This window comes from Crocodylus siamensis, chromosome 14 (genome assembly GCF_052110815.1).
Source record: "Crocodylus siamensis isolate JL-2025a chromosome 14, ASM5211081v1, whole genome shotgun sequence".
Classification (NCBI taxonomy): Eukaryota; Metazoa; Chordata; order Crocodylia; family Crocodylidae; genus Crocodylus; species Crocodylus siamensis.
Window position 1 is genome coordinate 11096869 of NC_143408.1, and position 24182 is coordinate 11121050.

At 49.3% G+C, this 24182-nt stretch overlaps 1 protein-coding gene across 2 annotated transcripts in view; it reads left to right on the plus strand.

The window, feature by feature from the left end:
- SPPL2B (signal peptide peptidase like 2B) overlaps nt 1-24182 on the plus strand; it is a 144119-nt gene that overhangs the window by 415 nt on the left and 119522 nt on the right. For both annotated transcript variants that reach the window (XM_090027849.1, XM_090027850.1), the window contains exon 2: nt 19748-19867. In XM_090027849.1, coding sequence (XP_089883975.1) covers nt 19748-19867 — 120 coding nt within the window. The remainder of the gene's footprint in view (nt 1-19747; nt 19868-24182) is intronic.

The following is a 24182-nucleotide window of genomic DNA, read 5'->3' on the forward strand; positions in this document are numbered from 1 at the left end:
GGGAGCCAGGGTCTTCGGGCTCAGTGGCCAGCCCCAAAGCCCAGCGCTGGTAGCAGGAGTTCCCTTCTGAGCAGCTCTTCCAAATATCTACTCTGGCAAAGCGAACAAACTTCTTGGTGATTTCCAGGGACCAGCTGCAACACTTTGGAGCTCTTTGTCCTCCTGCGCTTCTCTGGCAAGCGGTTTGTTTAGGCCGTCTTGCCTGTTCCATGCCAAGGAAACAAACGTTCCTGTAGCAAGCCACAAAAACCTAAACATTTGCCATCTCCCTGTATCACAGTGGGCTGGGAAGTAAATCCACAACGGGGAAATTGGGTTCACGTGCTCCTGAATGGTAGCAGGAAATGTGCTGAGGGAAATGAAAGGTCACGGGCATAAGTAAATTGAACTTGAACCTTATCTCCTTTGTATCTGGGATCTTTCATTTATCTTAATGTGTAGCATTCTGTTGCCAAAACCATGTTTTTTTCCTCCACGCTCATGAAACTTATGCTGGGATACACTTGGGAAAGTGGGTATAAATCTTGATTATATGTTGATATGTTACAATGGAAACTTCTTCCAATTTTGTGTCTAGAAATTTTCAGCTGTAGCAATGTCTTATGTATACATCAAGAGAAATATTACCAATGCAAAGTGGATAGCTTCAGTTCTGACTGCAAACAACTCCATTGTAGTAATGTAGGTATTCAGTATTGCAAGTAACACTGGAATATAATTGAGCACATAATTCGCTTGCTTTTTGGTTAACTGAACTTTCCTGGAACCTTGTTAAAGACAAACAGAGTATCAAGTAGTGCCAGACTGCCTCTAAATCCTTGTAAGCATAACTAAAGTTATCCAGTTAAGATGGGCTGCTCTGAATGTTCACAAGACAGTAACTAAAAAACTTTATTTTCCCCTCCTACATGTGAGCAAATTCTTGGTGAATCTCAGTATCAGGATGGAATATCAGCTTGCCAAATGTGATCACTAGTAATAAGTGCCCTACAGTAAACTGAGTCTTCATTAACTCAGTGCTTTATGTCAGTAATTGGCAATTTTTTTCGGAGCTACAGGCTGAAATTACTCATCTTGAGTCTGAAGCAAGCTGGTGTTCTCACCTAGCTGCCACCGCTTTTCCCTACTGTTGTTTTTCCTCCCAGCTGCAATGTTTCCTGTTATTTTGCAGCTCCCAGCTGCAATGTGCATGTAATGCCCCATTACCTGTCTCCAGTGCAGGGCAGCCTCACGGGCCAGATGCTCCACAGGCTGGATGCTACTGACCGCTACTTTATGTAGAACGACACAAATGAATGCGATTGGGAATTTTTAGTCATTTTTAGTTGTTTATTTTTGCTGCCAAAGTCAATAGATCAGCTTGGATTTAGTAAGTAAGATGTATTGTTTTTACGTAGCACATCTTCAGGTAAAAGAATTTTAAGAATTGTTGTAGTTCTCACTGTAACCTGGGTTGTATTTCCAGTGTTAATAATGCAGTGATCTTTATTGTCTAATTTTTCCGTAATTTCTCCTGACTGCATACCTTGCTCAATAGAAGTCGTCATATCATTGGTATTTTGGGGTGTCTACCACCATAATAGTAAAAAAAATCCAATTTCATAAGAGTCTTAAAATTTCTAAAAAATGCTGTTGGACTACTCCTCAAAAGACACAACTTTTGAGCCAGGTGATGGTCCCATCTTTTTCAGATATGGGGAAATAGCTACAGAGAGGTGGGGTAACTTGTCCCATGCTCAACAGAATGCATGTGAAACTTCAAGTATGCATCTTAATGATCTTAGTGTTTTTAGTGTCATGCTGCAAGTATAATACTGTGATCTTTACTGCATCTGTTTCAAATTAGTGGTGTGTCAGGCTTACTGAGAGGTAAGTGAAGGCAGTGTCACAGAAATAATTCTTTAAACAAAGACTGTTGTAACATCTAGCCGGTTTGGTCGATTTGTATGGAATAGGTTCACTCTTAAATGTAGGCAATTTCTGTTTCTGTGTTTGACCTAAATCCAAATTTGTCTTGGCCATGGCCAGACCTATGTTTGAAGCTCCAGGGGAGGGTGGAGGGAGTTCTTTAGCTCTGGGCAGATATTTGGCATCAGAGTATTTAGAGCACTTCAAAACGCAGCAGAACATGTAGCTCTGCAGCCAGGGCACTGGAGAACAAACATCCCCAGATGCTTCCCAGAGGCCTTGTCTTTGAAGGTTCCCAAAGGATTGCAACCAGGAGGGCTTTGTGGGTCTCTAGAAGTCCTGAGCAAAGATGCTTGCTTACAAGTGGGGTTGTGACCAGGTGCAGTCCAGAGCTCTAGTCCCAGTCTTGCTGCAGGGTGATTGGGAAGCTCTGTGTATAGGAGCTCAGGGAGCACAGACTGATGGCAAATGGTCCAACCCAGACGAGTGAAGGGCTGCCTCTGCATTGGGGTTTGGGGCTAGTGATGCTCAAACCAGTGACTTGGAGGGCAGGGTCCTTACTAGGGTGGGTAGGTCTGCTGGAGGGAGAGAGAGGAATGCATTCCTGTGACTACAGCACAGTTTGGTCACTGCTGGTAGGCTGTAGCCTGAAGACCATGGCTACTGGGAGCGGGTACCTGAGTGAAGTAGCTGCTAGTATCCCTGGCCTGTTGGCTGGGCGACTGCAGCCTGGAAAGGGTAGGGATGCAGACTGACTGGAACATTCATGCTCCTGTGTGTGTCCTGGTTCAGGGTCTGCTGTGAACCCCAAGTGTGGGGAACGGGTACTGGAAGGTGCTGTAGGTACACTGGCCCCAGTAAGGTGTGTTGGTTGTCAGTGACAGAGGATGAGTAGGCTGTGGAGGTGGGGGCCATGTGGTGGGCACCCAGAATACTCTCTGCCTGCTAGCTGAGGGTTGTTGTAAAAGTGTTTTGCATGTCCCTTTAGCTGTAGTGTCAGGCAGCATCTCTGTGGTCTGTCTTGCCATGGCCGCTGCCTGAGTAGTAGCCTCCATATTCTTCCTAGCCTGAAACACAGCCATACACCTGTCCGGGGAGAGATTCCCTTCCTCACTAGGTCAGCACAGCAGGCCTGTTGAAACTCTGCCTGTGCCCTCCATCTTCAGCAGTTGTTACCCTGTGCTTGGAGGAGATCATGAGGTTGCCCATGCCCTTTGCGCCTACCCCGACCGAGAACTGTCCTATCATTACAGAACTCTCTTACTTCTGATGTGTTCCTGGTGAGGGTGACCCTGGGATGGAGCCAGGAGCTGTTCTTGGAGGGGAGAAACAACTTCTGTCCTCTCCTTCTGGAGGACATGATACTCCCAGATTACTTAGAATCATAGAAAATTAGGGGTGGAAAGGGACCTCAGGAGATCTAGTTCAACCTTCCTGCTCAAAGCAGGGCCACCCCTAACTAGATCAGCCCAGCCAAGGCCTTGTCTAGCCCGGTATTAAAAGCCTGTAAGGATGGAGATTCCAAAACCTCTCTGGTTAACCTGTTCCAGTTAGAGGTGCACCCATACATCAGATCAGCAGCTTGTCTGGGATTGGGGGGCAGCTCTTGCTCCTGTGTGCTGCTGGTCCAGTGCTTACCTACTCGTCCCTGCCGCTGTGTGCTGTTGGTCCAGAGGCTCGTCCAGTGCTCACCTACTCATCAGGCTAGTCCAGCCTCCCGCTGCTTATCTGGGAGGGCATGGGAGAGGGGGTGTGCTCCTGGGTTTGCACAGGGCAGGCTGGGGCTGTGCCAAGTTCTTCCTGGTGAGGTGGGACTGCGCACTGGACGGGCAGCGGTGGCACTGGGAGGGGGAGGGGGGTTCTACCGTGACTTCTGGGGTGGCTGCAGACCCTCACAGCCCCCTCCCAACGCCTCTGCCACCTGCCCCAAGTGCAGCCCTGCCTTGCTGGAAAGAGCACAGATCTGGGGGTACACTGCTCTCCCATACTTTCCTGAACAAGCAGGACCAGTGTGCGAGTGCCAGATGAGCCGCTGGACCAGCAGCGAGAGCCTGCCCCCTGCCTGTCTCCCCTCTTGTGGCCCCCAGACAAGCTGAGGCTCCATCCTGCGCCTGCCCCACCCTGGTTGGGTAGTGCTTGCCCCAGCCCCACTCCTCCCTCACCGCAGGAGCCTTGATCTGTGCCCCCTACATCCCTTCCCTCCCACCACACCAGACCTACCAGCTGCACACAGCTCTTCAAGCTGCCAGGCTGGTATCAGAAATCGGATCGGTATCAACCGATATGCCTCCTTAAAAATAGGGTATCGGTATCAGCTCCAAAAATCTGTATCTGTGCACCGCTAGTTCCAGTGCTTTGCTACCTTACTAGTGAGAGAGTTGTTCCTAATATCTAATCTAAACTTCCTTTGCTGCAACTTGAGACCGTTGCTCTTTTTTCTGTCATCTGCCACTGCTGAAAACAGTCTAGCTCCATTCTCCTTGGAACCACCTTAGTTGAAAGCTGCTATTAAATCCCCACTCAGTCTTTTCTTCTCCAGACTAAATAAGCCCAGTTCCCTCAGCCTCTCCTTATAAGTCATGTGTCTCAGCCCCTTAACCATTTTCATTGCATTCTGCTGGATTCTCACTTTTTTCCTGTAGTGGAGGGCCCAAAACGCAGTATTCCAGATGTAGTCTCACCAGTGCCAAAGAGAGAGGAAGAATCACTTCCCTTAGCCTACTGGTAATGTTCCTACTATTGCATCCCAGCATGCAGTTAGCCTTTGTGGCAACAAAGTCATACTGTTGGCTCATATTTAACCCTGTTTAACCAGTCAGTCCCTAGCCTGTACAAGTGCCTAGGATTGTTCTGTCTGAAGTGCAGGATTTTACACTTGTCCTTATTGAGCCTCATGAGATTTGTTTTGGTTCAATCCTCCAATTTGTCCAAGTCTCTCTGAATCCTAGCCCTGCCCTCCAGCATATCTACTACTCCCTTCAGCTTGGTGTCATCTGCAGACTTGCTGAGGATGCACTCTATCCCATCTTCCAAGTCATTGATGAATATACTGAACAAAACTGGCCGCAGGACCGATCCCTGGGGCACTTTCACTTGAGACCAGCTGCCAGCTAGACATTGAGCCATTGAATATTACACTCTGAGCCTGATGTTCCAGCCAGTTTTCTATCCATCTGACAGTCACTTCATCCAACCCATACTTCCTTAGCTTGTCTGTAAGGATGTTGTGAGAGGTGGTATTAAAAGCCTTGCTAAAGTAAAGGTATATTATGTCCCCTGCTTTTCCTGCATCCACAGAGTCAGTCACTTGGTCATATAAGTTAGTCCGGTTGGTTAGGCATCACTAACCTTTGGTGAATTCATGTTGATTGTTCCTGATCCCCGCCACCTCCAAGTCCTTAGAAGTGGATTCCTTGAGAACCTGCTCTGATTTTTTTTTCCAGGGACTAAAGTGAGACTGACTGGTCTGTAATTCCCTGGATTCTTCTATAATCTCTTAAAAATGGGCACTATGATTGCCCTTTTTTTTCAATCATCCAGGCCCTCTCCTAGTTGCCATGAGTTTTCAAAGGTAATGGACAGCAGCTCTGCAGTCACATTGGTCAAATCCCTCAGCATCCTTGGGTGCTTTGCATCCAGCCCCTTGGACTGGTACACATCCAGCTTTTCTAAATGGTCCCTATCCTGTGCTTTTGCCACTGTGGGCAGCTCACCTCCTCCCCAAACTGTGCTGCAGGTGCTGTAGTCTGGGAGCTGAACTTGCCTGTGAAGACTAAGGTGAAAAAGGCTTTAAGTCAGGGGTGGGCAAATCTGGCCCATGAGGCCATTCTGTCTGGCCTGTGGGGCCCCTAAAAAAAAAAAAAAAAAAAAAAAAAAAAAAATGTAGAAAATTAGTATTTCTACTATAGTAGTATTTCTACTATCCCAGGGGATGCCCAGCGTGCTCCAACAACAGCAGGCTGTCCAGCTTGCTTCCCCCCCCCCCCCCCAGCTGAAAGCCCCAGCTGGGGTTTGCCCCCTGCTGGAACCGCAGGTAAGTGGGGGGGTGGGGATTCTGGGCAGAGAAGGAGCGTGGGGGGCGGGGAAGTGGCTTCTTCCCCACCCCATGGCCAGTACTCTGCGCTGCACCTGGTTGCAGCCCACATGGGGTTGCCTGTGCCTGCTCCCAACAGCCCTGTGTGGGCTGTGAGTGCCTGCAGCAGGGAGTGCTGGCCATGGGGCAGAGGAGGAGATGCTTTTCTCCACCCGCTCTCAGCTTTTCCCTGGGTTCCTTTTCTGTGCAGAGGAAAGCAGCTCCTTGCCTGCCCCATGGCTGGTGCTCCCTGCTGCAGGCGCCTGCAGCCCATGCGGGGCTGTCTGGAGCAGGCACAGGCAGCCCCAGGCTGGCTGGGAGTGGCTGCAGTGTGGGGCACCAGGCATGGGGCAGGCGAGGGGCTGCTTCCCCCCCTGTGCTCAGCACCTCCTTGTAACCTGGCCCCGCTGGCAGCAGGAGTGGGTTACAAGCTGGTGCTGAGCACAGGGAAGAGTGGCGCTTTGCCCGCCCCACTGTAGCCATCCGCAGCCCACCTGGGACTGCCTGTACCTGCTCCAGACAGCCCTATGCGGGCTGCAAGCGCCTGCAGCAGGGAGTGCCGGCCATGGGGTGGGCGAGGGGCCACTTTTCCCTGTGCTCAGCACCAGCTTCTTCCCTGCTGGCAAGCAGGGGGTCAGGGCTGTGCGCTGTCCCACGTCTGTACCATGGGGCTGGGGGCACTGGGTGTGAGTGGGTGGGGAGCCAGTGGGAGCCTGGGGCCCGCGCCGGCAGGGCCTAGAGCAGGGTGGCAGGAGCGCGGGGTTCCAGCTGGCAGGGCTCTGTGGAGCCGGGTCAGCTCCCTTCTCTCCCTGCTGGTGCAGCCAAGCCCGTTCCACAGACCCCTGCCAACCTGGGCCCCACTTTGGGCCCCACCAGTGCTGGCCCTGGGACATTGGTCCTAAGATGGTGACCAGGGGCTGGGGCACCTGTCAAGGGGCGGGGCTACCCATGCGGTCCTCAACAGCCTGCCAAAACTTGGTAAGCGGCCTTCCACCTGAAATAATTGCCTGCCCCTGCTTTAAGTAATTGATCCTTTTCTACCCCTTCTGTCACCAGGTTGCCACCCCCATTTAGGAGGGGACCCACAGTTGCCCTGATCTTCCTCTTGTTGCTGACATACTTATAGAAACTCTTCTTGTTACCCTTCATGTCCCGTGCTAGCTGCAACTCCAGTTGCACTTGGTCTTCCTCATTTCATCCCTGCATGTGTGGGCAATACTGTTATGCTTCTCCCTAGCTGTTTGTCCAAGTTTCCACTTCTTGTAAGCTTCTTTGTGTGTTAGCATACTGAACCATTTCATGCTAAGCCAAGCTGACGTTCTGCTGTACTTGCTGCAGTTGCAGCAAATACTTCCTTACTTTGTTGCAGTTGCCATCCACTACTACATTCCCCACATCAGGGTGGTTTGTTCCTGTTGCCTTGGAGAGGTTTCTCTAAATTACAGCCAGCTCTTCTGGACACCTTTTAAATGCTGAAATTGGCCTCTCAGGGGATCCTGCCTATCAGTTCCCTGAGGGAGTCAAAGTCTGGATATCTGAAGTTCAGGGTTCATCCTTTGCTACTCTTTCCTTCCTTTCCTCAGGATCCTGAACTCGGTCATTTCGTTATCACTGCTGCCCAACTTGCCATCCTTTACTGTGTTCCCAGCAACTCCTCCCTGTTTGGGAGCAGTAGGTCAAGAAAAACATGGTCCCTAGTTGGCCCCTCCAACACTTGCAACAGGAAGTTGTCTCCAACAGTCTCCAAAAACTTTCTAGCTGATCTGTGCACTGCTGCATTGCCCTCCTAGCTAATGTTAGGGTGATTGAAGTGCCCCATGGGAACCGGAGCCTGTGATCGGGAAACTTTGCTAGCTGTTTGAAGAAAGCCTCATCCATCACATTCTCCTGGTCTGGTGCTTTATAGCAGACACCCACCATGATGTCAACCTATTGCTGTCCTCTCTGACCCAAACCCAGAGACTTTCAAGAGGCCTATCTCCAGTTTCATGTTGGACCTCTGAGGAATCATACAGGTCTTTTACCTAAATACAGCTCCTCTTCCTCATCTCCCTTGCCTGTCCTTCATGAACAGTTTATACGCATTCATGAGAGTGCTTCAGTTAGATGAGCTATCCTGCCAAGTCTGTTACAGGTTTCCCTCGATACTTATGTTGTACATGTGTTCCTGGAGAATGGTGAATAAAACAAATTTGCATAAAGTGAACCCACTTTACAATGGAACAAATAGGGGTAGGTTCCTATGGCGGTGAGGGAGGGAGAGAGTCGGGCTGGGACTAGGGAAGGGTGAGGGGTGCTACTCCTGGGGCTGCACAAGGCAGCAAAGCAGAGAGAACAGAGCGGCACTCACCCCAGCCCCAGCTGCAGCGCCATCTGTTCCCACTCGCCTCTGCTCCTTGGCTGTGCTGTGCTGTGGTGGAGGCAGCTAGTGTCAGCTGCTCCCAGGGCTGCTGCAGCTGGGGCTGGGGTGAGCGCTGCACCCTGTGCTGCCCAGGGCTCAGCTTGTCTGCACTGACCCCAGCCCATGCTGGAGCAGCCCACACCAGCTGCCTGCACCATGGTCTGGTGCAGCCCAGCAGCTGAGGTGAACCCAGGTGCAAGGAAGATAGGCAGAGCACAGTGCAGCCCAGCAGCTGCAGGCAGCTGGTACCAGCTGTTCCTGGGGCTGCTGCACCGAGGGCTGGGGCCATGGCCCTTTCCCTTTCCCCCACAGATTTACGTGCTTGGGTGGAGGGAGCATCTATGCTGATTGCATGAAAGCAAATTTGCATATAAAGGACGCACATAAATCAAGGGAAACCTGTATTCCAATCTCATCATTGTTCTGTTATTGTGAAAGGACTTCCAATTCTTCCTGCTCGTTTCCCAGGCCCTGTGCATTTGTATTCAGACACTTGAGGTGATTGCCGTACTTTCTCAGGAAGAATAATAAGGCCTCCTCTGTTGCCCCCTCCTACTTGTGCTTTCTTCAGGTCACCCACTTCTCCCACTTACCTCTGAGCTTTGGCCTTCCAGTTCCAGAAGGAGCAAGCTAGGTATGCTTCTATGGAAAGAGGTCCTTTTGAATGTGAGGTACAGATTCATAAGCCACTTGAAAGTGTGGTACCGGTTTCTCTTATCACATGACTTACAAAATAATCCACATGACCCTCAATCCAGTTCTTGCCTAGTGAACAGTTTGGACCTCTTCTCCCACCTTTGTTCTACAGATGCTGCTGCACAGCAGTAGAATGCACACTTTGAAAGTCATCTCTTAAAAACAGAAAACACTACAAGCATCCATGCCTATATCCCCTTGATGCTGTGTCACTGCCAGGAGACAGTGCTATACTTCAAACAAAGTCTGTCCTAGATGTTTCCACCCCATGCAGACAGGAGCTGGGAGGGGCAGAACACGGCTTGTCCAAGGATCCTGATCCCTCTCAAGTGGAGACCACAAAAGAGGGAATTTTTTTCCTGTCACTTTCTCACCAGTCCTGGATACTTTGTGAAGAGTGATTCCCCCAGGAACTTTACTAATTTTTGCAGAACCTGAATGGGACTCCTCAGTGTGCTGCCAACTCCTCCAGTCCATCACCAGTAATGGTCACTGGATGTGAGACCCGCGATGGGTGACTGTGCGCTAGAGCTGGCAACAGTTCAGGGAACTGTACCAGCTCATAATGGGTTCCTTCAGCTGGGCCTCTCCCCCACACCATATTTATGGATTGTTTCCAGTGCCAATAGTGAGAATGCTAAATGTTCAGAGGGCGGTGGTGTCCCCCTCTGTTACTGAGCAACCTCTGCTTGAGTCACTCTCCTTTTCTCCTAATCCACCTCATTCCTTCTTCCTGCTTGTTAGCATACCAAAATAAAAGCCTTTATTCTTTGTTAATCAGTTCTTTACTGATGGTCAAGGTTTTTTCACGTGCTGCTATCAGTAGAAAACTGTTTTCGAAAGGAGTGCCCAAGAAGGGAGTGTGTGTGTGTGTGGGGGGGGGGGGTTGGCCCTGCATCCCTGCCCTGTAACTGGCAGGGAGGGGAAGGGGAAGAGAGGAGGGAATGGCATGTTCATAATATTTTCTTTTCCACATTGTGCTAAAATGGGGAGGGTCAGAAACTGTGAGTATCATTGCCACAAGACTGTCCCCTGCCATTTCCCCATTATCCAGTCTTTGGCAATTCTCAAAGCCCATTCAACCCATCTTACCCAACAAACATACTGTATGGTTTAAAAGGGTTAAACGGGGTGAAACATGAAATGGGCTTACTGGGGTATGAAGAAAAAAAGCTCAGAGATGAGTAAAGAGCCAATGGATTTAGGTCAGGAGTTGGCAGTGTTCTTGGGCAGCGTGCCAAAAACACCCGAAACCTTGAGCTGGAAGATGTTGGTGTACTGGGGGCAGATGGTGTGGCAGCCACAAGGAGCGCAGTCCTTGTTGTGGCAGTGCAGCCCAGGCCCCTTCCCCATCATCTGCCCCAAGGCATGCATGTACCCACTGCCAGCAGAGAGCTGGGCAGGGGTCCACAGAACCCAGTGCAGCTGCTTGCAGCCTGCCTGCTGGGGCCTGCCCAGAGCCCAGGCTAGCAGTGGCAGGCAGCTGGGAGGCTGAAAGTAGCTGCACTGGTCCATGGAGCCCTGCCTTAGTTTGTTGCTGTCAGTAGGTGTATCTGCATTTCATGGCAGGCTGTGGTAGAGGTGCCAGGGCTGAGCTAGGGGGCTGGGACTAGGAAAGAAATGTGACGCAGTTCATCCACCACTCCTGGGGCTGCAGCATGGAGCAAAGTGGGGGTCAGTGGGTGTGAGGCAGGGGGGCAGGGCTCTTGCTGCTACGTGCCCCCCAGGAGGGCTGTGGACTGGGGGGCTGTGCTGGGCTCTTTCTGGGGGAGGCATGCTCCCACAGCTGCGTGCAGGATGAGAGCAGGCTGCCACTGCAGGCTGGGTACGGCAGTGGCACTGGGAAACCTGTGCCTTGGGTAACTGGCACAGGGGCACTTCTAGCTTATCGGCACCACCCGTTTTTCTGTTCAGATCCCTGCACCATTCCCCACTTGTGCCAGTTAACAGGGAGTTGAACTGAAACACTGGTGTAAATCAGTAAAAAAAAAAAAAAATGACTTAAAAAATCTGGGAATTTCAGTGAGAATCGGTTAAAAAAACAAAAAAAAAACCACCAGAAGAAAGCAAAACATTACTTGTTCAGGAAGGATAGGCGGGGGGGAAGGAGGAGATGCTTCTGTATACCTACAAGCAATGTGTGCATGTTTGGAGGTGCAGTATGAAGTGGAAGGTAGGCCTGTTGAAAGCTTCTGGGTAGAGGTTGGAGGGGAGAGTGGCGGGGCTGGTGGGGGAGGATGTCATGATGAGCACCTGGTACAGGTCACTAAACCAGGAAGAGAGGGTAGGTGGGGCCTTCTTTAAACAGTTGACAGAAGCTTCCAAACCATAAGTCCTGGTTCTCATGAGGATTGTAATTATTGAAACATCTGGGAGAGAAATGCAGCAGTACAAAAGGAGTCCGTGGAGTGTAGTGAAGATAACTTTTTGATACAGGTCACAGGCCAACCATGAGGAAAGCTGTCATAGACTTGCTGTTCCCAAGCAAGAAGGAATAGATTCGGAATATGAAGGGAACTTGGGTGACGGTGACGACAAAATGGTAAGAGTTCAAGAGGTAGAAGGAGAGGTAGAAAGGAGAGCAGGAGAAAAAAAGACACCGTGCTTTGGAAAAGCAAACTTTAACAGATTGAGGAAATTGGTGGGTAGGATTCCCTGAGAGGCAAGTCTGAGGGTAAAAGGAGTCCAGGGCAGCAGGCTATACTTTTAAGGGTATGTTAACCCAGTTAACACACCAGTATAGGCTGTCCTTGCTCCATTTATCTGTATATCAGATACATGCTTAATTTGCCTAACTGCAAAATAAGAAGCCTATCCTAATTTTTGCCTATTGCTTTCTTTTACCAAAACAGATAACCAATCTTTGTTGCAGAGCTATGGAACACTTCCCAGGTCTGCCTTGTAGGTGTAGTATACTTCTCTTCTACTCGGAAGACAAGGTGAAGCTGCCTAGCATCTCTGAAATTGACTGGCAGTCATTAGTTTTGAGGGGGAAGCCATAAAGCTGGCACTGCAGTTGGCAATTAAATGTAGCAGCTGAGATACATGTGCATATGGTCACAAATGATTTAGATTTATCTTGTAGTCTAAGCTTTAACTATGTACAGGCATACCTCGGAGATATTGCGGGTTCGGTTCCAGTCCACCGCAATAAAGCGAATATCGCAATAAAGCGAGTCGCACGAATTTTTTGGTTTCCCAGTGCATATAGAAGTTATGTTTACACTATACTGTAGTCTATTAAGTGTGCAATAGCATTATGTCTAAAAACGATAGACTTGCTCGACGCAGGGTTGCCACAAACCTTCAATTTGTAAAAAAAGGCAATATCTGCGAAGCGCAATAAAACGAGGTATGCCTGTGTAGACAAAAGTGTGAAACACTGACATTAACAGAGGGAATTGAAGTGATTAGAAAACAAAGAAGGCCAGATTTCAGTTGTACACAGGGATGAAAGAAAACCCCATTTTTAGGATCCTGGAAAAGGAAATGGCAACCACAATGTTAGGCAGTAATAATGGCAAATTATACCAATCCTGAAAAATAAAAAAGCATTGGAAGTCTGGAAAAACTAAAGATCTAGAGAAAGCCCTTCTGAGCTGGTTTAGCTAAGCTCATAGCACAGGGGTTGTCAACTGGGTGTATGTGTACCCCTGGGGTACTTGGGGGGGCACTAGGGGGTATGCATGGGCAGACAGGGTGGGAGGCAAGGGCAGCAGTGCCCATCTGTGGGCTGTGTAGGTGCCACCCAGGCAGCCAGATGTGTGGGGGTCAGGGGAAGCTCACATGCAGTGGCTGCTGCTGGTTCCCACCATCCTGTGCTGCCACCACTCAACATCTGACCTTGCGCCGCGCCACCCCACCCCATTGGGGTCTGCATCCAGTCACATGCCACCTCTTTTTAACGCCCCCTCCCCCCCCCCGGCTCCGCATCTGGTGACGCATCCCCCCCAACACACACACACACATGCACACACTGGGGGCGGGGGGGCACAGCTACTAGGGTACATGTGCTGGGGATACACCTACTAAAAAAAGGTTGAAAACCCCTGGCATAGCAGATAAGTAATCTGTGTTGATGGAACCCCCTGTTGACAGCACACAATTTAGGCTTTTCTGATTAGTAAAGAAACAAAGGGATGTCTGGAAAGACGAACACAATTTGATTAGATTCAAGAAGCAGCTTGGATAGTGGCAAGATACTAATTACTTTATAGCTAAGGAATGGCTTGTTGAAGTTTTGTCAGAACTCATCAAAGAATATATTCCGTCACACATTTTCAATCAAATCTGGTTTGCAGTAGGTCTTCCAGTAGTTTCAGTGTCATTTAAAGGCTCTCATGTGACTTGCTATTTTTGGAAACAACAAAAGAAAGGTTGAGAGTATTGCTTGCTGATGGTATTGGTGGCAGTGAGAAACTATAGGCACTGATTACTGGAAAAAGGAAAAAAGAATCCCTGCTGTTTTAAAAATGTGAAGAAAATTGCTAGTGTTCTGTGAATCGGGTATGAATGCTATGACAACAGGACATACATGAGAGCAGAGGAGGAGGGAGGAATAATGTTTTGTGATAACTGCTCAGCCTATAACAGTGACATTAAATTACAGAAGTCCATCTGACTCCAAAGCCAGAAGTTAGTCCAAATGTCAGTTTGGGTTCCTACATTGAAGAACTGCCACCATAACATCACTCCACCGTCTCCCACTTCCCCCCAACCCTCCAAGCAGGATTGGGGCTCAGCCCGGGCACCATTGCAGTCACCTGAAGGAGAGCACTAAAGCATGGGTGGGCAAAATACAGCTTGCAGGCTGGATCCAGCCTGCAAGCCAGTTACATCCAGCTGAAAGGTAGGCACCCACCAATTAATTGTATCCAGCCCCTCCGAGTCCTGCCCACTCCGGCCTGGGGCAGCATGTGCTGCCCTCCTAGCTTCCTCCGGCCTGGGGCAGCACCTGCTGCCCTCCTAGCCTCCTTGGTCAGCAGGCACAGTTTCTGGGCATGGCTGCTGCTGTCACTGCCTAGGCAACTGCTGGGCCTCCCCCAGCCTCCAACGACAATGACTCCTGTCCCTGCTGCAGTGCTCTGGGCCACAAGTAGGGAGGGGGAGCAGGGTGGGTTCTGCTGCAGCTTGCTTTGATCCTTCTCGTGTATGGCTGGGTGGAGTAGGGGGCATGAAGGAGCTTGGCTGCTAACAAAGTCCTATAGGACAGCCAGGTGGGGTGGGAGCAGCAGCAGGAACCAGCGTATATTTGCTGCAGCCCTGCCAGGCAGGTATGTGGAATGAATGGAGCAGCAACTGGCTCTCGGGTCCTTATCCCCCTTTCCCCTCTCCTAGGGGCTTCTCTTGTGACTTCTGGTCACAAAATGGTCACCAAGGGCTGTGGCAGTTGTCAAGGGGTGGGGCTACCCTTGACATCCTCAATGCCTCACCAAAACTTATTAAGTGGCCCCGGAGTAATTGCCTACCCCTGCACTAAAGGGTGTCCGTTAGCTTTGGACTTAAGCGGTGATTGAGGCAGGGATTGGGGGTCTCTTTGTTTCTTTTTTGTTGGGGTTTAATGGTGTGTTTATTGGAAGAAGAGGGAGTTGTGGCAAGGAGGGGTCAGAGCAGCAGCCCTTCTGCAGGAAGGGGCCTGTGGGCTTGGGGGAGAGGTCTTGGGAGTAGGGGATGGGGTGAGATAAGCCTTCTTGTAACAACAAAACTGGCAGTTGGGTAGTGTGGTTAGGGCTGGTGGTAAGGTTTGCTTGTGTTGGGGTTTGAGCAGGGAGACAGTGGTTGGGGGAAAGTGCGGGGAATAGGAGTTCTTAGGTTTGGAGGTTCCTGTTTGGGGAGTCCCCTCTGTGTGTTTGTTTATTTTATGCTGCTCTGTGCCATTTGGATGGACTGGGATATAAATCTAGTAAATATATTAATCAAAAATAAATTTCCATCATGTAGCAAGTGGATCAAAAGCATCATTTCAGGCTTTAAGAAATGGTGCATATTGCTTATATTATGTCATATTATTGATATAATTGATAGCAGATCCAATCAAAGCAATGTAGCTAGCACAAAAACTGTTGCTATTGGATATTTTACATATGCAGAAAGAAACCAGGAGCCAAATTGCTATAAATGTTCTGGCTGTGTTCTTGGTAACGAATCTGACTTAAATAGTTGTGCTGAACTGTCCAAGAAATTAGTAAAGAATTATGAATGTTTGAGGTCAGGTCTGTCGGTGGTGATTAACATACGGACAAAAGCATTTTGATATTCCTCGGAACTCCTTTATAAAGGTTTTACAAGACACATTTTCTCCACTGCCTGGGGAGCACCCTTGTATCCTTGGTGTTGGAAAAGTTCTGAATCGATTTATTTAGACTGAGCGGGTGAATGAGATTTATCTACCTATTTAGAGTGGGTGGGTGGGTGGTTCTGCTTTAAATGGCAGAAGCAATACAGAAATATTACTGAATTAAAAAGGAAGTCTTTTGTACTGTTACATTATGTGTTCTATGCTTAACATATTCATGTGCACTGTAGCACTACAGGGTCTTGATCCTCCATAATCCTATGCTGGGGTGGGCAAAATGCAGCCCACAGGCCAGATGCAGCCCGCTAAGCCATTCTATCTGGCCTGCAGGGCCCCTAAAAAAAAATTTAGAAAATTTAATATTTAGTTGTCCCTGGTTCCTGCCAAAGATGACAGGAGCCAGGGGCAGTAGGACCCAAGGGAAGCCCCGGCAGGCTCCTGTGACAGCAGGGCCTGCCTGTCCCGGCCCCCTCCCAGCCGGAAGCCCCTGCCTAGCAGGGGCTTCTGGCCTGGAGCCATGTGGCTCCTCATGGCTACACTGGTGCAGGAAACTCAGGTAAGATGGAAGGGAGGGGGGCAGCAGCAGAGGACTGCGGGCATTGCCTCGGTCCTCAGGGCCGGGCTGCCTCAGCTCCTCTCCCTCGGGGCTGCACCAGCAGGGAGAGGGGGGAGCTAGCCCGGCTCCATAGAGCCCCTGCTTGCTGAGGCCCCACGCTCCTGCCAGTGCTGGCCCTGGGACACCAGTGTGGGCCCCATGCTCCTGCTGGCTCCCACGCCTGGGTGGTCAGCAATAGCAAACACTGCCCAGCACCACAAGCAGGGGCGCGCTTTCCTCCCTGTCAAGCAGCTGCTGCCCGCCAGCACAGGTTCCAGGTTGGCAGTGGTGGTGGGTTACAAGCTGGTGCTGAGCACAAGGAAAAGCAGCTCTACCAGCACCCTGTGCTGCAGCTGCTCACAGCCCATGTGGGGCTGCCTGTGCCTGCTCAGGACAGCCCCACATGGCCTGCAAGTGGCTGCAGCATGGGGCACTGGCCAAAGGGCAGGAGGGGGGCTGTTTTTTCCCTATGCTCAGCACCAGCTCGTTTCCTGCCAACGAGCAGGGGGTTGGGGCTGCGTGCTGCCCCCTGCCTGTACTGTAGGGCTGTGGGGGCACGGAGCGAGTAGGCATGGGAGCTGGCAGGAGCACGGGGCCCACACCGGTGTCCCAGGGCCAGTGCCAGCAGGGCCCAGAGCAGGGCAGTAGGAGTACAGGGTCCCAGCTGGCAGGGGCTGTATGGAGCTGGGCCAGCTCCCCCCTCTTCCTGCTGGTGCAGCCCAGCCCAGCTCCATAGACCCATGCCAGCCTGCCCCCTACTTTGGGCCCCACTGGTGCTGGCCCTGGGACATTGGTCTCAAGGTGGTGATCAAGGGACGGGGCACCTGTCAATGTGCAGGGCTACCCATGAGGCCCTCGATAGCTTGCCAAAACTGGGTAAGTGGGCCTCCACCTGAAATAATTGCCTGTCCTGCTTTATGCCATATTCCAAGTCATTGATGAAGACATTGAACAAAACCGGCCCCAGAACTGACCCCTGGGGTGCTCCACATGATACCAGCTGACATTGAGCCATTGATTACTGCTGGATGATGCAGCCAGTTTTCTATCCATGTTATAGTCCATTCATCCAGCCCATACTTCCACAACATTCTCCCAGGCAAGCTAAGGAAGTCTATTAAAAGCCTTGCTAAAATGAAGGTGCGCCACATCCTCGTATACCTCATAGAAGGTAATCGGGTTGGTCAGGCATGATGTGCCCCTGGTAAATCCATGCTGACTGTTCCTAATAACCTTTTTTTCCTCCAAGTGCTTAGAAATAGATTCCTTGAGGATCTGCTGCATGATTTCTCCAGGGACTGAGGTGAAGCTGACTGGTCTGTAGTTTCCTGGATCCTCCTTTTATCCCTATAAGTACAGGCACAATATTTCCAATCATTTGGGACCTTTCCTGATTGCTATCAGTTTTCAAAGATGATGGCCAATAGCTCTACAGTCGCATCTGCCAAGTCCTTTGTTACCCTCAGGTGCATCACATCTAGCCCCATGGGCCTGTATATATGCAGCTTTTTCTGAATAGTCCCTAACCTATTCTTTTACCACTGAGGGCTGCTCACCTCCTTCCCAAACTGTGCTGCCAGGTGCAGTAGTCTGGGACCTGACCTTGCCCGTAAAGACTGAGGCAAAAAAGGCATTCATCACTGCAGCCTTTTCTGCATCCTCTGTCACAAGGTTGCCTCCACCATTCAGTAAGCGACCCACACTTTCCCTGATCCTCCAGTTGCTACTGGCATACTTGTAGAAACCTTTCTTCTTACTCTTCATTTCCCATGCTACCTGCAACTCCAATTGTGCTTTAGTCTTCCTGATGTCATGCCTTCGTTCCCAAGCAATGCTCTTGTATTCTTCCCTAGTTATTTGTTCACATTTCCACTTGTTATAAGCTTCCTTTTTATGATTTAGTTTACTGAAGAGCTCCCTGCTAAGGCCAGCTGGTCTTCTGCCATACTTGCTAGTCTTCCTGCACATCTGGATGGCTTCTTCCTGCACTCTCAGTAAGGCTTCTTTAAAGTATAGCCAGCTCTCCTGGACTCTTCTCCCCCTCAGACAGGCTTTCCAGGGGATCCTGCCCATGAGTTCCCTGAGTGAGTTGAAGTCTGATTTTTCTGAAGTCCAGGGTCCTTACTCTGCTGTTCTCTATCCTTTTTTTCTCCTCAAGTTCCTGAACTCAATCATTGCGTGATCACTGCTGCCCAGGTTTCCATCCACTACTACATTCCCCAACCAATTCTTCCCAGTTTGTGAGCAGCAGGTCAAGAACAGTACAGCCTCTAGTTGGTTTCTCCAGCACTTGCACTGGCAAATTGTCCCCAACACTCACCAAAAACTTCCTGGATTGTCTGCACACTGCTGTATTGCCCTCCCAGCAGATATCAGGGAGATTGAAGTCCCCCATGAGAACAAGGGCCTGTGATTGGGGAAACTTCCACCAGCTGTTTCAAGAAAGCTTCATCCACCACTTCCTTCTAGTCTGCTGGTGTATAGCAGGCCCCCACCATGGCATCACCTTCTGTTGCTCTCACTAATAACCTTATGCCAGAGACTCGCAACAGTCCAATCTCCAGGTTCATACTGGAGCTCTGAGCAGTCGTGTGGCTCTGTCACATCAAGTGCAACTCCTCCTCGTCTCCCCTGCCTGTCCTTCCTGAACAGTTTTTGTACCCATCCATGACAATGCTCCAGTCGTGTGAGCGAGCTCCAAGTCTCTGTTATTCTAATCATGTCATAGTTTTGTGAATGTGCGAGGACTTCTGCTTGTTTCCCAGGCTCTATGCATTTGTGTACAGTGGGCACGGGCAATTATTTCAGGCAGAGGTCCACTTACCCAGTTTTGGCAAGCTCTCCAGGGCTGTATGGGTGGCCCCACCCCTTGACGCGTGCCCTGCCCCCTTGTCACCATCTTGGGACCAATGTCTCAGGGCCAGCACTGGTCGGTGCTGACCTGGCTGGGTCAATCCCATCCGGAGCAGCATGCGGCTGAAGCCGGCTTCCCACAAGCTGCTAGGGATGGGAGGAGCCCGGTCGGGTCTGCACTGGCCAGCAGAAGTAGTAGTGGAGCCATGTGTGGGGGGGAAATGCAGCTGAGCCCCTGCTGGTCTGGCTGGGCTCATCCTGTCCTGAGAGGCACATGGCCACTCCTCTTCTCACATGCACCGCGTCGGCAGCATCAAGCTGAAGCAGTGCATGTGGGAACCTTGTCCCTTCCCCAGTCCTTCAGTAGCCATTAGGAAGCTGCTTAGGGGCTGGGGGAGGGACAAGGGGTGGGAACGAAAGTAAACGGTGTTTACTTTCATTTCCCGTCGCAGCACCGCGGGCTGCATGTTGGACAAGCCTGCCCTAAGAGAACTTACTGTTTCCCTAATTGAAACAGAACTTGTTGACTGTTTGCTTGCCTCTCTCAGGGAACTGTATGAATCCCATCATACTGATATCAATACACCTTGCCTGCAAAAGAACACTATATAAAAGAAACATCAAATTCCATAGGTCATGTCAAAATTGACAGATTGTGTTTATTGGCCGTTGTCAGTTGTCAGCCAAACTGTTTTGCAGGGAAGGTGTTTTTTACATCAGAAGTTTTATGAGCCCTATAAGCCAGAAATATAAATGTGACACTGTATAAAAATAAGTGATACGGAAACCAAGTAGCTATTTTTTCTACTTCTTCTCTAATGGGCTTTTTTTGCGGGGGGCGGAGGGGAAGAGTGGTATGTCTGTGATTTTGTTATGATGGAAATGACCTGTACTTATTGTTGTTAAATAAATGTTTTGTGTTTTCAGGTGTACTGTGAATATGGCATGGTACATGTTCTGTCGGAAAAGGGGAGCAGTAAAGGGAAGGACTACTGTATCCTTTTCAACTCTCAATGGGCCCATTTACCACATGACCTTGGCAAAGCTGTAAGTACTCTAGACTAAGGTGTAAGAGTAATATTTCGAAGACTCAAGAGTGTCTAGTGTGTGAAGAGGGAACCGATATGGGTTCTAAATTTATTTGTCCATCTGCTAGTCAGACTAGAAGGTTAAGACTTAGGAGGGATGCAAGTATGGTGCCCTAGTAAAAATCCCAAAGCTTGGGGAAGGAACCCCTCTTTTCCTAAAGGAACCCCACTTTTTCTAAAACTTTCGCAGGAAGGTTGTGGCAAAGTGTTGTTTTTCCCCTTTGAACTTTCATACCATGCTTTTGCTAGGAGATTTAGGGAGACTGTGATACTAAAATATTGTGAAAAAGTGAGGTGAAACATGGGAAGAAGGTAAAGGAAGAAAAGGCTGGGAAAACAGATAAGGGAGGGAAAACATGGTGGGGTAAGGGGATCATGGAAAAAAGGAAATCTATTTGACATATAAAAGGAAAGGGGGGAGGTGAAAAGTAAGGCTAAGAATGGAAAATGGGTATAATAAAACTAAGAATTAATGATTTATTTTAAATGTACGTAATCATCTGTATGTTACATGTTTATATATTAATTGGCTATTTTACCTTACTAATTTCATGGAGTGTGGTAGTGAAAGTATTTTAAAAGCTCTGGAAATGCATTACTTTTTTTTCTTTAGAAAGTAATGGCTGCTTGGGGGCATTTAAAACATTCTTTGGAATGTTAATTAACATACGGAATAATTTAGCACAGTGGTTTAATTTGTCACCTCTTGCAGTTCCCCTGCCAGCACCCCCTTCAATCATCAGCTCCCAGTAGTTGGTTCCAAGGGGATAATTTGCCTGTATTTGTATTTTTTTGGAGTTGCAAATTAACTAGAGAACCAGAGTTTACTATACAACAACATGGAAAAGGATCACCTAGTTCCAAATACCATATTTACTTGCATACCAACTGCACCTTTTCCCCTCAAAATCAGCCCTCCAGAATCGGGGTGCTTCCCTTAAGTGAAAAATGTATCTGCCACTTACGGCAGCAAGCAGCAGGGGTGGAGTCCAGTGTTGACCCTCTCACAGCCATTGACGGGGCAGTTGATTTTGGCTGAAGGATAGCTGAGCTGATTGAGGGTAAGGGAGCTGCTACATGCAGTTAGTAGTATCTCGATGAGGCTTGCAGTATAAAAGCAACACCGTTTGCAGAGACTTTATGTAAAGAACTATATAAAGTCAAGTTAAGATAAGGTGACTTAACTAAGTTGACTTAACTTAAGCCACATTGGAGCATACATGTACATTAGGGATGTACAAAGCAGGCAGTATTCGATTCAGATTCAGCCCAATTTGGGAGACAGTGATTCGATTCACTGATTTGAATCACTGTCCCGATTTGATTCCGCTGAATCTGAAGATTTGATTCTGATCAGTGTTTCGTGTGAGGGTTTTTTGGTGGTGGGGGGGGTTTCTACGTACCTCGAGATACTGGGGGGAGGATGGAGCATCCCATGAGAGTGCAGAAGGGGTCCCTATGTGCTCGGTGGCAGGACCCCTCCTCCCCCCTGCACTCCCCTGGCTCGGCGATTGGCTGCGGGGGGACCCTGGGTCATCGTGTTTCCTCCCCCCACTCCTCCCCCCCCCCCCAAAAAAGGCACCAGTTGCCGGGTAGGGGACGGGCTCCCCATGTGTTCTGTGGCAGACCCAGAAGTGGACCAGAAGTAGTTCTTGTCCATTTCTGGGTCCACTGCTGAGTGCGTGGGGGACTGTGCCCCGCCCCCCCAAATGCTCCCATGGGATGGTCCATCTGCCCCAGTATCTCAGTGTTCATGATCTGCATCTGGTACCTCAAGGTACGTAGGAAAAAAATATTGCCGAATTGTCAAATCTCTCGGAATCAAATCGGAGGCTTCCAGTTCAATTTGGAGAAATTAATGGGTCTCCTGATTCAATTCGGATTCAGAGATTCAGCCGCTGAATCGAGCCGAATCTGCTCCATATCTGATCAGCGACCAAACCTTCGTACAGCCCTAATGTACATCTCCTTGACATGATGGTAGCTACCTTGTGAGCTAAGTTGACTTAATAAATGCAACTCAAGAAAATAAGAGAAAATACTCCTTGGAGTTGTATTATCTTGCACCATATTTAAGTTGGCTCTGCTCCACATCTGTGTGTATACCCTGGCAGTTAAGTCAACTTAAAGTTAAGCCAGCATAACTATCAGAAAGTCAGGCTGTGTATACACACCCAATGTGCCTATATTGCAGGGGGAGAGGGAAGGACGTATGCGATTAAAATACAGTAAACCATTCAGCAGATTAAAATAAAACAATATTTTGGGTTTTGGTATTATTGCTATGTTAGTATCTGCCTCACCCTTTCTGTAACATTTAGTGGAAGTAATTATAGTTAATATGCATGTTTCTTAGGGTAGACTCTGGATTCTTTTCTTGTAAACATTGACTTCATTTTTGTTTAGATGCATTTAGATCTTGTGCAAAGAATTCTTTTTTTCAAAAACGTTTTATTCGTAAGATTGGAAGGCACCTCAAAAACACCCCTTGCACGAATGCTGAAATACTGTTCCTAGACCTTCCTGATCAAAATGCCCATCCATCTTCTTGAAAATCTCCAATGGAAGATTCCACAACTTTGCTAAATAGCTCATTTCATTGACATACGGTTTTACAGTTATGATTTGGACTTACCATATTTTCTTGTGTACCACTACACCTTTCTTCTCAAATATCAGCTGTGTGTGGGTGGGGAGTGCATCTTAAGCAAGGAAATCCAGCCAAACCCCATATTCTTACTGTGCTATACCCTGTCCAGCACACACCAGGTTATTTTCCCTTTCTGCATTTTGCTTTGTTAATGGGACACACAAGCTATGCTATGAGTTCGTAGGTTTTCCTAGCTGTTGGTTGTAAACCCAGAGGTGGGCAAAATATGGCTTACAGGCCAGACCTGGCTCACCAGGCCATTCTGACTGGCCCGTGGAGCCACTAAAAAATTTAGAAAATGTATATTTATATGCTCCTGGCTGCCTGTCAAAGATGACAGGGCTTAGAGGGAGCCAGCAGGACTTGGTAGCAAGGCCAGCCCAGCCCTGAAACCTGCCCCAGCCCCGTCCCACGCCTGGTTCTCCCAACTGGAAGCCTCTGCCTGCTGCAACTTTCACTGCTTCCCTGTATACCTGGCGGCCGCTCCAGCACCATGTGGCCCCTGGCTGCATCGCCGAACTCTGGGAGCATGGGTCCCGTACTGGTACCGCAGGGCCAGGAGTGTGTGTGTGTGCGCGCGCCCAGTGAGGGAGAGTGAGTGAGGGGGTGTGTGTATTCGTAGGGTAAGTCTCACACACAGACCCCCCCCCCCCATACACATGCACCCCCTCACATACCTCAGCCACCCTCCACCCCACTCGCCGCTCCCCACACCCCACATATCGACACACCAACAGCTCCCCACAAACCTATACCTACCCCTCCATGCCCCACCAAATATACAAGAGTAAGATTTCATCTTAAGCTATATTATCTACAATCGCCTCTATATACACCACACTAATGCATGTAAATCCAGACAAAAATATTTCTTGAAATCAAATTAATGAATGTTGTAGATGTTTGATTTTTAGATTATGGCATTGTGGTTTTTCTGGTCCTGAGATGGCAAAAGCCCTTGCTGAAAGGAATACTCCTGGGAGCAAGGGGAGGGCCTTCTGGTGGCAAAGGTCAGGGGTTAGGGAGTGGGGCTTCTGATCACAAGGTGGCAACCAGGGGGTAGGGCACCTGTCAAGGGACAGGGCTACCTATGTGGCCCTCGACAACTTACCTAAACTTGGTAAGCAGCCCTCTGCCCAATTAATTGCCCTCCCCTGCTGTAATCAGTAGGATTTCCATGTACTCATTATGCTGCCAGCAAGAACAGGGTTACTTTCCCTTTCCCTGGGGCAAGCTGCTACTGACTAAGCAGCAACTTGTGTAACAGCAGCTTGAAGTTATCCCTTGAACAAAGTGAAAAGGATGGGGAATGGAATGTAACCCTGCATGTGTTGAAAGAATGTCCTCAAGTTGCTGACAAGGCAAATACTGTTCCTGATGCTGCTTCTGAGGAGGGAATTGTCCACAGCCAGCCACTGGCTAGGGGATAAATAGAGCAGCCACGCACAGGTTGTTGCTCCCCCTTCTGCAGATGCTACTGGCACAGGAAAATACTTCCTTCTTTCCACATTTGGAAAACAAGGTGGGTATCAGTTTAATGCTGAAGGAGACCTCTGGGACTGGAGGAAGAAATGCCAGAGGCAGCACTAGAGAAGAGAGAGGATATGGACACTCAAGAGGGTGG